This window comes from Trachurus japonicus, chromosome 13 (genome assembly GCF_045865225.1).
Source record: "Trachurus japonicus isolate A0001 chromosome 13, Traja_1.0".
NCBI classification, from domain to species: Eukaryota; Metazoa; Chordata; class Actinopteri; order Carangiformes; family Carangidae; genus Trachurus; species Trachurus japonicus.
In genome coordinates this window covers 43,952,456-43,966,868 of record NC_140919.1, presented here as the reverse complement: position 1 = coordinate 43,966,868, position 14,413 = coordinate 43,952,456, and the positions used below count along the sequence as shown (strand labels likewise).

Below are 14,413 nucleotides of genomic sequence, written 5' to 3'. Positions count from 1 at the left end.
TTGGACTGCAGTCATCTGGACACAGTGCGGGATATATCTGTGTGTCATCTGCATAACTATGATAGTATGATGGTCTATGATAGACATTAGAATTCTGCAGAATTTGACCCAAAGGCAGCATATAAGTTGAGCAGAAGGGTCTAAGGACAACCCCCCCCCCCCCCCCCCCCCCCCCACCCTCCAACACCACTAGCACCACCATATGGTCACCACCTTGATTAACTGATTTTCAGCGGGAAACCCTGAAGTCCAAACGGAGACAAGACAAATAATATTCAACTTAGAACCTGTGCTACAGCTTTTCGTTAGCTAAAGTTGAGAGGACTGATTATGGCGCTCCTAACGTCAGAGGACGAGCGCCAACACGTCTGTGTCACAAAATGCAAGTGATTGGTACCACTTGAAGGGGGCGTATAAATAATGATATCCAAAATAAATTGTGTGCCTGCCTGGATATTATAGTCTACAAATCCCTTTGAGACAGCTCTGCCAGTCCAAGACATTGCGAGACCGAGACAAGACCAAGACCACAAAAAAGTGATCTCAAGAACTACAAGTCTAAGAATCACTGAGAAGAATTTAAAGGGACAACGAGGAGTTTTGGAAAAGCAAAGTGTTTTCACACTACATTTATGAGCCTCCGCACCGTGAAATTCTTCGACCGGCGCAAGACAGACTCAGTATTTTCATTCATCAAGAATTAAAGTCAGAGGTTCGAAGACGATCAGATACTGTCGTACTTCAGACCATAAACGGCAATTCGGCGGCGTTATTCTCATCACTCGCCGGGCAGCGTCTGCGAAACCGAAAGTAAAGAAACACTGGTTAACTCGCCCAGCATTTCCACCACCACTAATAATAATTACAAAATAACGATAGAGACAAAACGATATATTTATTGAAAATGGGCCCATTAACAAGTGTGGGTAACGTAGATTCATCCACATTAATTTGAGACTTTTTTATTGTCGCAGAATTTTTCGTTCTGCCGATGGAGAAACTCCTCGTTGTCCCTTTAAATAAATGTGAAGACGTGAGTGAGAGACAGAGACAGACATGTAGACACTGAACTGTCTGTTCAGCAGTGAGAAGGTTTCTGTGACAGGAGGAGACTCTGCTTCACTCAACACAGACTCACTGAGGAAACAGAACTGGAGAATCCAAACCCGAACCCAGGATACAGAGGTTGAGTGAAGGTGGTGTTGAAGGTGTAGATATGGATCAGTGAGTCAGAGGAGACTCTGTAGAAGGACAGAGAGCCAGCAGGAAAGTCCACATACACCGCTACTCTTTCAGAGACAGAGGAGGAGGAGGAGGAGATAGGTGTCGATCTGTTATTGTGCCAGACTCTGTAACCAGCACCATAGCAGTCCAGACTCCAGGACTGATCGTTCCATCCAATCACACAGTCTTCACTGCCTCCTTTTCTTCTGATTCCTCTGTAACTCATTGATATATGAACCCTTCCTCTCCACTCGACCTCCCAGTAGCAGCGACCAGTCAGACCAGTTGAACACAGCAGCTGAAGACACCGGTCAAATCTGTCTGGATGATCAGGATATGGCTGATCCTCCTTCACATATGTTGCCTTTCTGTTGTTGTCAGACAGTTTGATCTTTGTGTTCACTGTGTTTGTGTCGATTGTGAGTGGACAGGAATCTGATGGAGAGAACAAGACACAGCTGCAGTTATTGATCATGTGATCAGTTATTGACAGTTTGATGAAGACTCATGAGGTCAGTGATGTGACAGTGTGAAGATGGTTGAATGTGCTGCTCAAAGTAAAAACACACTTACACTTCCTCAGACCTGGTGTCAACCATGGGACTCCAGCAGGCTGCACCCTGAAAGGAGGAGGGGGGTCAGAGCAGCACCTTCTCTGTCAGCATGCACACATGGACATTACATGGCTCTCACACACACACTGTTTTATCACTGTGTTCACATGGAGGCTGGTATGTATGGATGAACACTGAGCACAGAGAAGAAGGAGCTGGAGTCTTTATCTAGTGATGATACAGAGCAGGAGGAGACCAGGAGGAAACACTTCATCATGTCTTTTCTCCATGTGATGTCATTAAAGTGTGAGACACACACTTTCACTCTCTGACTCCCAAGCTGCACAAACACACGTCACAGCAGGGTTAATTGTCGCCACTGTTTTGTCCGTCCCTCTCCCACCTTGATGGTTATAACTTTTCCACAGTTCAACCAGCGTCCTCACAGTCAGTGCAACCTGCATGTAGTGCGGTAGGCGAAAGTAATCCAAGTAATCGTTCTTTTTAAAAAGAAAGTAACTGTATTCAAATTACACCAATTTAAACTGTACCTATAACGGAATACAGTTAAGGGCCTTTCACACCGAGCGCGGTATGCGCTGCGCCCACCGCGAGGTACAGCGCAGGGCGGCAGCGCTCACACATATGGCGCAGGTTGCTCAGCGACCGAACAAACAAGACAGGATTTGGGGGGGTATATGCAAAGATATGTTCGCCAGGAGCTACAAAACGACCGCTTCCAGGTGTACTTTAGCGTCAGGCTGAGCAGGGAGCAGTTTAACAGCCTGTTAGAGAGAGTTGGTCTGATCATCAGGAGAATGACAACTCACTTCATGCATCCCGTCACTTTAACTGAACGTCTGGCCGTTTGTTTTCACTCTGCAAGTGGCTGATTTTGTTTCAAACTCCACTACATCCTCTCCTATTGGACGCGCCGAGATGTCGTCACAGCGCGCTGTGCCCAGATTACAATTTTTTTAGTTTGGGCGCAGCGCACCGCCGCGGCATGCGCCCACCCTGCACCCAACCCTAACCCAGAGCCGTTCGCCCGTGCGCCGCGGTAGCACGTACACAATGAATGGGTTTGCCGCCGCCTTCCGTCGAAACACCGCTGTTCCGACACAGTCCCCCCCGCAGCTGTCCAATGTCCAAGGTGCTGAACCGCGTGACGTTGTTTACATTCTGTGTTGTGGCTTGTCTGTGAAACGTGCGCTGCTCAGAGACTGGGCAGATCTGTCCCACTTGCTTTCTCCCCGACTCCGTTGTTGGAGATCTCCACACAGTAATAGAAATACACTTTTTTTCTACCCCCCTGCGCCGCTCACTTTCCCCTGTCTCATCATCATCACTCTCTTACCCCTTTCCCACTGCTCAAAAAACCTGTTTGAACCCGCTAACATCGGCTTTCGGTGGCAGTGGGAAAGGCGCACGGAGCCGCGTCGACGGGGGTCAAACGACTCGGCAAGCGACGCGGGTTAAAATCGCCTTCAATCGGCTCGGCTCCGATCGGCTTGCAGTGGGAACGCCAGACCCGGGTCAACCCGCTAATTTATGTGATGACGCTGAGCGTTATGTGCCGCCACGTCATCGCGCCGGTCGCGTCTCATATCACCAAAACAAAACTCTGCTCTCATTCGAGACTGGGATCAAAAGATCAAAGAACACTGACCAAAAACGATTGAAAAAAAAGAAGCGACAGTCTGTTTAACTGATGTGTTGTGCCGCGGACGTCCGTCATACGAACGCAGCAGACTCTCTGTCCTCCGCGGTCCTGGTGCTCCAGGTCAGCCAGACGCCTCGCCTGCCTCGGCGGACGGACACTCCGTGGCGGGCGGCTGTGGCATGACACTGTTTCTTGCACCGAGGATGAGAGCGGGGCGACTGGTTTATGCTCTGTCTGATCCCTCAGCGGGGGGTCAGACTCGGCTCATTTTGGTCAATAGGAAAGGGGCCAAATGCCGATTGTTAGCAGGTCGACCCGCGTTTAAAAAACCTGCGTCGACCCACTAATTTTAGTGGGAAAATGGCTCATGTCTCCTGCTCGATTTCTTCAGCCTGCAGTAGTTTGGCATAATATTGTTGTTGCTATCACAACAAGCTAGCAGGTAGCTCGGTGGAAGCTAAGTGCATTTTGGGTATATTTTTTAAATTTAAATTTTTGGCCAAACGTTTTTTAATTGAAAAGTTCATGCACCACACTTTGGGAATTCCTGATTTATTGGATAAATTTCAATCTGGCTATTGCACTAACCACAGTACAGAAACTGCCTTATTAAAAGTAGTTAATGACCTCAGAATAACAGCTGACTGGAATAACGTTGCTGTCCTCTTTTTACTTGACTTGAGTGCTACATTTGATACCGTTGATCATTCCGTTTTAATTTATCGACTTGAGAAATGGATGGGTCTTTCTGGTGTTGTGCTTGACTGGTTTCGTTCTTACTTCTTAATTCTTTGTTAGCCTAGGTGATTCTGTTTCACAGACATTTGATGTCGAGTATGGTGTACCTCAGGGGACCATCCTTGCTCTGATCCTCTTTTCCTTATATGTGCTTCCTTAGTATTCATAATGTACATTATCATTGTTATGTAGATGATATGCAATTATATATCTCTGTTTCATCAGGAGATCCTAGTGCGTTAAACAGCTTTTTTGTCTGTCTTACAGATATTAACATCTGGATGAACAAAAACAATTAAATTAAAAAAAAATATTGCCAAAATTAGACCTTTTTTTTTAAGTCAGGATGATACTTAAACACTTGTACATGTTTTTATCACTAGCCATTTGGACTACTGCAATTCCTTTTTTACTGGTCTCACTAAAGAATCTGCAAGTTATTCAGAATGCTGCAGCCAGGAATTTAACTAATACAAAAAAAAGATATCACATTAATCCTCAGCTTACATCATTGCACTGGTTGCCTGTTTCTTTTAGTAATGATTTTAAAGTTATTTTACTGACTTATAAAGCCTTAAATAACTTAGCACCATCTTAAATCAGCGATAGCCTTTCTTCTTATGCCCCAACAAGAACTCTCAGATCCTCCACTGCCTGTCTTTTAGTTGTTCCCAGGATGTCCCACAAGAGAACTGGTGAAGCTGCTTTTAGTTTGAAGGGGGGCGCGAAAAAGAAAAAAAAAAGAAAAATAACATGAGATGAGTTACATGTCACTTGCACATAGGGCTAAATGATTAATGTTTTTGCAGTAGCCTATAATTTGCAATTATAATGCGAAATGTGATAAAACACGATGTTGTAACACACAGACTGCGATTATGCTTGACTGATGTGTCAGGGAGCAACACTCCTGACGCGCTATAAACTGACGCTTGGTCAGGGCCCTTTCGCGTTGTGCATTGATGCCCAAGGTGCCCCTATGCAATCATCTCCGCAAGTGATCAGAGAGACTGTGTCAGGGAGAGCAGAGCTCAGCTGGCCTCGGCTGAATGTAGCACTACTGTACGTCGGCTGTGGAACTATTCTGGTTAGAAAAAGAAGAGCGTCAGGTGCTGCACAGCGTCAGGTATAACTTCATATGAACGCAGTTCAAAGCGACCCGGTGCCTCTCACAGTGACCAAGCTCAGATAAATACATTGAATCAGCAGTAGCACCGTGTGTCCTCCCGCATAAAGCCGCAATATACCCCCCCCCCCCCCCCCCCAAATCCTACAGGAAAGACCATTTTATGTTTAATGAAGCAAATATTGTTCTGTCAGGACCACTATGTCAAAATAATATTTATTTACTTGCACGCTTTATTTGGCGGTATGGTACTGTTCTGGGACCCCCTGCTCTTCCATGCGCTTGCGTGGAAAGCCTGAGGCAGGAAGAGCACCTCCCTGCCCTTCACAAGCCATCATGAACGGCATAAGCAGGGAGCGCAGCAGCCAAGAAAATCCCCAAAATGACCACACCGGCAAATCCTGGAACCTCTGCTAAAAGAGATGCCAGGAAGCTATCTAGGATGGAAATAATTTTTGCCTATAAAATTTTATAGGGAATAAGCCACACGCTACTTCTTAATAATTATTATGAATAATAATAATAATAATAATAATAATAATAATAATAATAATAATACAGACGTAACCAATCATGCCTATGAATGAATATTAAATCAATTATTTACAATTAGAGGCTCATGGCTTTTTGAGCATCTAGGATGGCTCTATTGCCAGGCGCAGTAGCAAAGAAAATCCCCCAAAACGACCACACCGGCAAATCCCTGACCCTCTAGCAACAAGAGATGTCAGGAGGCTATTTAAGTTGGAAATAAATGTGTAACAATTTCCCTTTTAATAAGGATAAGGGGAACTGGCACAAACGCCTCACTGCTGCAGGCGGACCTAGGTTTTCGCCACTGGTGCGTCCGGGGAAACAATAAGGAAACAATGAACAAAGTCGCTACTTAGTCTTAGTCTCTGTATTTCACTGAACTCAAAACACACCCAACGTGGGGCGGCCAATAATAAACAATTACACACAGATCAGATCAACAAAACCCGAAAGCCCTCCCCCCTCCCGCTGTCCATTAAGTCCGAGTCCCAGCTGTGGGATTGAGTGTGTGCGTGTGGTGTGTATGTGTGTGTGAGTGCGCGAGCGGACAGTCACTGTCCGTGCCGGCGTGTATGCGTGTGTGTGGGGGGGTGCGTGAGCGCACAGTCAATGTTCGTGCAGGTGTGTGTGTGGGTGTGTGTGTGTTGGCAGGTGGTGAGGGTGAGTGAGAGAGAGTTTGTTTGTCCTACTGTCCACACGGGAGAGACGCCGCGGCTCCGCCGAGGTGATCACGCCAATCCTCTCCCTCGTCCCGCTTGGCTGAAAATGGGCCCGGCCGTGCGGTGTCCAAACGGGCCTTTACAATCCACCGGTTAATCCACAAGGAAAAGTAAATCCAATGTGCCGCTTCGGAATTTCCGCCACGCCAGCCGTCCAAACGCCGACTGTGTGTCTCTCTCTCTACTCTCGGAAAGGGTCAATCGGACGCTGAAGACGATGATCGCCTCATACGTGGGGGACCACCATCAGGATTGGGACCGGTGGCTGCCAGAGTTCCAGTTGGCTATCAACACGGCAGTGCACGAGACCACGGGCGTGACCCCTGCTGTGTTAGCCCTGGGACGCAGCCTTAAAGGGCCCCTGGAGCGGCTGGTACACAATGCACCTGCACCCAACACACCTGCATACCATACACTACACTCACATACATGCTTGTTGAGAGAGGTGGAAACACATGTCGGTAAGGCCAAAGCCAGACAAGCCAGGTACTACAATGCTCGGCGCAAAGAGGTACACTTTGCTGCCGGGGACCTGGTTTGGATTAGGTCACATACACTGTCTAAAGCCTCCGCCAAGTTCTCTGCCAAGCTGGCACCCCGCTGGGTCGGACCCGTCAGGGTAGAGAAAAGGCTGGGTCCTGTGAACTACCGTGTGAAATGGGTAACTGATAAAGATAAGGTGGACACCATAAATGTTGTTGACATGAAGCCCTACTATGGCCCCGGTAAGCCGCTGGCTGGGGGGGGGAATGTAGTGATCCACTGTATTTTACCTGGCCATAGTCTATGGGAGCTGGGGTAGGTGATTTGCTCCCCAGGTTTTGTTTCATTGTGTATTAGGCTGGGAAGGTTATCAATTATCCTTGTTGTTTGCGCACGGGGACGTGCGGACCTGTAATGCATGAATGAATGTTTTCTTTTGCTGTAAGTTGCGTGCGTAATGCGCACAGGTGCATTAAGTGGAACCGAGGGTTTAAATGGGGAAGTGACGTCGGGAGAAGGGGGGAGAGAGAGACACACAGTCGGCGTTTGGACGGCTGGCGTGGCGGAAATTCCGAAGCAGCACATTGGATTTACTTTTCCTTGTGGATTAACCGGTGTATTGTAAAGGCCCGTTTGGACTCCGCACGGCCGGGCCCGTTTTCAGCCAAGCGGGACGAGGGCGAGGATTGGCGTGATCACCTCGGCGGAGCCGCGGCGTCTCTCCCGTGTGGACAGTAGGACAAACAAACTCTCTCTCACTCACCCTCACCACGTGCCAACACACACACACCCACACACACACCTGCACGAACATTGACTGTGCGCTCGCGCACCCCCCCACACACGCATACACGCCGGCACGGACAGTGACTGTGCGCTCGCGCACTCACACACACATACACACCACACGCACACACTCAATCCCACAGCTGGGACTCGGATTTAATGGACAGCGGGAGGAGGGAGGGCTTTCGGGTTTTGTTGATCTGATCTGTGTGTAATTGTTTATTATTGGCCGCCCCACGTTGGGTGCGTTTTGAGTTCAGTGAAATACAGAGACTAAGACTAAGTAGCGACTTTGTTCATTGTTTCCTTATTGTTTCTCCGGACGCACCAGTGGCGCAAACCTAGGTCCGCCTGCAGCAGTGAGGCGTTTGTGCCAGTTCCCCTTATCCTTATTAAAAGGGAAATTGTTACAGAGTGGATCACTACAAACGTAGCCCATTTAAAAAGGAAATGGACAAAGAACCCCCCAAAACCCATGAAAGGAGCTGCGTCGGTGAATAATTCAATGCAAAATGTGATTCTGTGTTATGATTCTGTATTATCGCTATGGAGGTCGAAACCCAGCGCAAATAAGAATAAAGCAAACCGTTCCTTGTGTGCATGGCAGCAACGCTGGCAAAAAGAAACTCCACAGCCCCGGAATCAGCCGTCGTCGATCAATGGAACACCTGTGTGTGACGTCGCCCCCGCCTGCCAGGTGAGAGCCCCGGCGGAGAGAGAAGGAGCCCCCCTCCCCCGTCGTCGCAGATGGCGTCCTCCGTTCCAGAGCTTCACTGAAGCCCCTTGACACGTCACCGTGCCAGCCGCCGCGGGTCCGCATCGTGGACGGGGGTGACGACATCGGGAGCAGCGGGGCGAGCAGCGGGGCGAGCAGCGATCCTTCCCTCATGCGGGAGCCCGTCTTGCAAAAAAGCCGGCAGAGGAAGCAGCAGCAAGGGAGGTGACGTCGGGCTAGAGCAGTTTAAATAGCGCGCTCTGAATGCAGTTCCCCAATTGGAAGCGGCCACGGGGAGTCAGCTGAGCCATCAGCTGATCTGCACCGGTGAAAACAGCTACGCTGTGCTGATTAGAGCTTGACGTCATGGCCTGCCAGAACTAACGCTACGCTTGATTTTTGATCATAGTAACTGATAACTAGAAAATTTCCTCTGGGGAAATTTTGAAAGGGCCACGGCGCTACTGCCGGTTTTGCCTCTCTTATTTTTAAAATTAACCGGATTCTCTCGTGGTTTGACTTCCTGCCCGGCTTGACACGATCGCGCCGCGGGGACAAAAAAATAAAATGAAAAATAAATGTCCTTGCTCTGTGCTTTGGTTGGGTTTAGGCAATGTAGAAAGGAGTTGGCTAAATTTAGTAAAAAGGTCAGGTAGAGGCCAAGAAAGTCTCTGCTAATATGCAGCTCCTTCGGGAGTCGAACCCTTATCTCCCGCGTCGGAGGCGGATGCTCTAACCACTGTACTACCAAAGCATTCGCTCTAAAAGGTGTACCCAGTGCCATTAACCTTTTAATGGCTGACTTTTTTCAGGTTCGGAAAGGCACCGCTTTTCCATAAATAATTAAGGGCCGGCATTCCAACACATTAAAGTAAACGTTCGGAATGACGGCCCTTCGGAATGGCACCCTGGAACCGATTTAGCTGTGTGTCTCTGTTTGTAAACATTTAAACGAGCGCCAGGTGGATTGTTTATGAAATTAATGAGCTCTGCCTGAGAATCACAGAGGTTACCACGGCGATAGGTCTACACATCACCGGCGTCACCGGAGTTGTGTGTGTCAGGATCATCCCTATGTTCCCCGGGTCCTATGTTCCCCGGGTCCTATGTTCCCCGCTTTGTATGGAACCGGGGAACATAGGACCCTTTTTTTAAAAAAAGGTCCTATGTTCCCCACTGTTCACCCAAAGACCCGGGAAACATAGGACCCTTTTTTAAATAAAGGGTCCTATGTTCCCCACCGTTGCCGGACGCGGAGAATCTCTCTCTCTCTCTCTCTCTCTCTCTCTCTCTCTCTCTCATACTTTTTACTGGACTCAATCGACCAAGGAAAAGTGGTATAATCTGATATTTTAGATCGGAGTTTTGAAAAAAGCGTCAAATCTTCCAGCCCTCTCCCTCACGTATTTTACGCGGGCGGCAATGCACCATTCTCGGGGAGCGCTTTGGGAGGGTCCCCTCTCTGGGTCTCCGGGCCGCCTGGAGCTTCTGGGACTGGTTCTGGTTTTACAGCTTCTGATGATAATATTTCAACTCCAGTCAAGTACCACTGCACTATGACACCCACACGAACCCCCCCCCCCCCCCCCCCCCCCACTCACACACCTACAGGCACACACAGACAGACAGGACTCTGTCTTCCTCACCCTCAACCCAGCCCATTATAAAATGCGTTATATTATTATTTTATTATTATATTTTTCTACTTGTGGAGAAGACAGTGTTGAGTTCTCTTTCTGCCTTATGGACAGTGCCATGGATGTATTTGCCACAGAGTGAACTACTGATATCTTTTGTCTAGTGCTGAACTGTGACCAAGCGCGCTGTCCGCTGTCTCGGTGCTGAAATGAATGACAGCGCGTCACTGAGAGAGAGAGAGAGAGAGACGGAGATCGCGGCGGATGCATCTTTATCCACAGGATGCGCTGCGCTCTGACTCTTTCTTTTCTTTCTTCCTACCAGCTCTCCTGTTCGTCTACACATTTGTTTTTCAGTTTATGACTCCTGCCCTCCCTGCAGATTAACAGCTGATTTGAGAACCTAATGCATATGATTTACTATTGCACATTTCCTTTTGCTGCTATAATAAACATTTTCTCAGGATTTATTGTGATACAAATATGATGGAAACAGGTAACAAACGTGCAGTAAAATGACAGAAAGAAGTGGCAGGAAAGAAGTTTTGCTCAAGACAAAGTTTCTTCATCTTAAAGAATGAAAATGTCAATTTGTTAGGCTTTCAAATCACCAAATGATTTGCTTGGAATAATTTCGTTTGTTGTAATGGTTGTGAGCATAGACAACGGATGTCTTGGCTGAGCCAAATGTCATTTTACGTGTAGGTGGAGCTGAACAGGCAGACGCACAGAGGCATGCGTAAAACACACATTTTAACTACTTCGTGCTGTTGCTTTTTTTGTTTGTTTGTTTTTTCTTTACCTTTCGTTTCCTTTGGATCTTTATGCATATTATAAAGCTGTCCTGGTCCCTGTTTGTAAGCCTTTTTTATCCGGAGGAAATTCCCCAAAGTTGCAACAACTTGTAGTGATCCACTGGGTTTTGCCTATAGTCTGTTGGAGCTATGGGCTCGTTGATTTGCAGCTTTGCTCCCCAGGTTTTTTTCATTATCAATTATCCTTGGCGTTTGCGCACGGGGATGTGCGGACCTGTAATGAATGAATGAATTAATGTTTTGTTTGTTTTTTTGCCGTAAGTTGTGTGCGTAATGCGCACAGGTGCATTAATGGGACCGTGGCAGTCGGCGTTTGGACGGCTGGTGTGGGGGCGATTCCAAAGCATCATAGTGGATTATTTATGGTGTGTTGTTACCCTGTAAAGGCCCGTCTGGACGCAGCACGGCCGGGTCCGTCTGCAGCCAAGCGGGACGAGGGAGAGGATTGGCGTGGTCACCTCGGCGTCTCTCGTGTGGACAGACCAACAAACTCTCCCTCACTCGCCCTCACCACGCGCCAACACACACACACACACACACACCTGCACACGGGGGGGAGACTTTGTGTTTATTTATTAAGCTTCCACTGACTGTATCACATCTGTACGCATGTCTTAAAACGTGCGTGTGTGTCAACCGGCAACAGCGGGGAACATAGGACCTTCTTTTTAAATAAAGGGTCCTATGTTCCCCGGTTCCATACAAACCGGGGAACATAGGAGCTTTTTTGGAAAAAACGGGGAACATAGGACCTTTTTTAAAACAAAAGGTCCTATGTTCCCCGGGGAACATAGAACCCGGGGAACATAGGTACGCTCCCAGGCGTGTCCATGCTGTGTTGGTTTATGTAACTTGAGGGGACAAATGAATCACATGTTTATTGTCATGCATTGCTGACCTGGGCATTGTTTCTCAATAAATTAGAAAAACCTTTTCTGTCATTCCCCTTTTCCCTGCATGGTTGAAGGAGATTGGCTCACATCCACGCTCCCACTCCCTCCTGCGCCAAAATGTCACCTTATGTCACATAAACCAGTACGGGTGTGTGAACACAACCACCTATATTGTTGTCAGTGCCTCATCAACGCTGGTGTTTAAAAGGCTCCGTTCTTTCTGCAGTCAGGTTAAAGCGCACATCCGCCGTGTTGGTAAACAAATAATCCCTCTATATCAACGGAGGCAACCGTGCTTGATCACGTTTGGGTTCGAGGTGGTGTGAGTGCGGGCCAGCGAGGGACAGGGGAGGGGGCATTCGGGCTTCAGCACCGTACGGAACAACTGGCCTGTGTGAGTGCGCCCTTATTTGTGGCCGCTTCCAGCGCCACACGGGCTTTGCCTTTCAGTAATCAAGCGCTGTTTTTGTCTTTGTTAAAAACAATAACAGCAACAGCTGTAGGCAGCTGAGATTGCTGTGCCGTCACCATAGAAACGCAAGACGCATTACGGCTCATTCGCAAAATACCTTTCAATGGAAACACCCGCAAATAGCAATTGCACTTTTTCGAAGTTTCAGAAATATCGCTTTTATTTTGCGAAAATCTGTAATGGAAACTCAGCTACAGTCACCACTCTAAGCTGTGCTCGTTAGACGCAATACACACCCATTATAAAGCTGGATTTTGTCAAAAAACACATCTGTTTATTTTTCATTAAGGGGGGCTCACTCTCTCACACTGTGAAAACCCCTGGTTTAACTGTTGTTTTGTTGTTCTGATATTGCTTTGGTCAAGCACTTTGGGCTGCATTTCGGCATGAAAGGTGCTCTATATTATTATTATTACCTGAGAGTCTCCAGTCTCCAGTCTGGATCATCCAGTCCAGCAGACAGTAGCTTCACTCCTGAGGCTCCAGGATGATTGTAGCTCAGGTCCAGCTCTCTCAGATGGGAGGGGTTGGAGCTCAGAGCTGAGGCCAGAGAAGCAAAGCCTTCCTCTGTGATCAGACATCCTGACAGACTGAACATACACAACAACACACAAGAACCCTCTGTCAACACCTGCTGCTGTGTTCAAGTGGCATCAGATAAACAGCTGGATGGATCCTCACCTGAGAGTTTCCAGTCTACAGTGTGGACTCGCTAGTCCACCAGACAGCAGCTTCACTCCTGAGTCCTGCAGGTTGTTGTTACTCAGGTCCAGGTGTCGCAGACTAGAGGACTGGGAGCTGAGGACTGAGGACAGAGCTCCACAACTTCTCTCTGAGAGGTTACAGCCGCTCAGTCTGATGAGATGATCATGAGGAATTAAAGAAGAAAGGAATTTATCATCTGTCCTGTTGAAAACACAGAAGTCTTTTTATATACTGTATAATGATATCTACACTTACAGAGCTTTGTTAGAGGCTTTGCCTCTGACCACTGGCAGCAGCCTCAGAAGAGCCTCCTCTGAAGCAGAGTATTTCTTCAGGTCAAACTCTTCCAGATCTTCTTCTGATGACAGTAAGATGAAGACCAGAGCCGACCATTGAGCAGGAGACAGTTTGTCTGTGGCAAGACGTCCAGATCTCAGGGACCGTTGGATCTCCTCCACTAAAGAACGATCATTCAGTTCATTCAGACAGTGGAACAGGTTGATACTTTTCTCTGCAGAGGGAGTCTCTACAATCTTCTCCTTGATGTACTGAACTGCTTTCTTACAGGACAGTGAGTCACTTCCTGTCTGAGTCATCAGACCTCGTAGGAGAGTCTGATTGGTCTCCAGTGAAAGACCCAGGAGGAAGCGGAGGAACAGGTCCAGGTGTCCATTTGGACTCTGTAAGGCCTCATCCACAGCGCTCTGGTAGAAGTTTGTCTCTACAGATTTGACTCCTGTTGTTTCAGTCTTCTTGGAGGTTGATTGTTGTTGTGACATCAGGTTGAGTCCAGAGTTGATGAAGGTCAGATGGACATGAAGAGCAGCCAGAAACTCCTGAACACTCAGATGGACGAAGCAGAACACCTTGTCCTGGTACAGGCCTCTCTCTTCTTTAAAGATCTGTGTAAACACTCCTGAGTACACTGAGGCTGCTCTGATATCGATGCCACACTCTGTCAGGTCTGATTCATAGAAGATCAGGTTTCCTTTCTGCAGCTGCTCAAAAGCCAGTTTTCCCAGAGACTCAATCATCTCCCTGTTCTTTTTACTCCAGTGTGGATCTGTCTCAGCTCCTCCATCATACTTGACCTTCTTCAATTTTAGTTGAACCACCAGGAAGTGGATGTACATCTCAGTCAGGGTCTTGGGCAGCTCTCCTCCCTCTCTGGTCTTCAACAGCTCCTCCAGAACTGTAGCAGTGATCCAGCAGAAGACTGGGATGTGGCACATGATGTGGAGGCTTCGTGATGTCTTGATGTGGGAGATGATCTTTCTGGCCTGCTGCTCATCTCTGAACCTCTTCCTGAAGTACTCCTCCTTTTGTGGGTCAGTGAACCCTCTGACCTC

At 47.9% G+C, this 14,413-nt stretch overlaps 1 protein-coding gene across 1 annotated transcript; it reads right to left on the bottom strand.

Annotated features, from left to right (window-relative positions):
• Positions 1-1,123: 1,123 nt before the first annotated feature.
• On the bottom strand, positions 1,124-14,197 carry LOC146976702 (neoverrucotoxin subunit alpha-like). The gene is made up of 5 exons (XM_085796729.1): positions 14,151-14,197; positions 13,041-13,214; positions 12,776-12,949; positions 1,798-1,844; positions 1,124-1,659 (listed from the first exon to the last, which is right to left on the bottom strand). Exons 1-5 carry the CDS (start codon positions 14,195-14,197, stop codon positions 1,124-1,126), a joined length of 978 nt encoding a protein of 325 aa, XP_085652855.1.
• Positions 14,198-14,413: the final 216 nt, after the last annotated feature.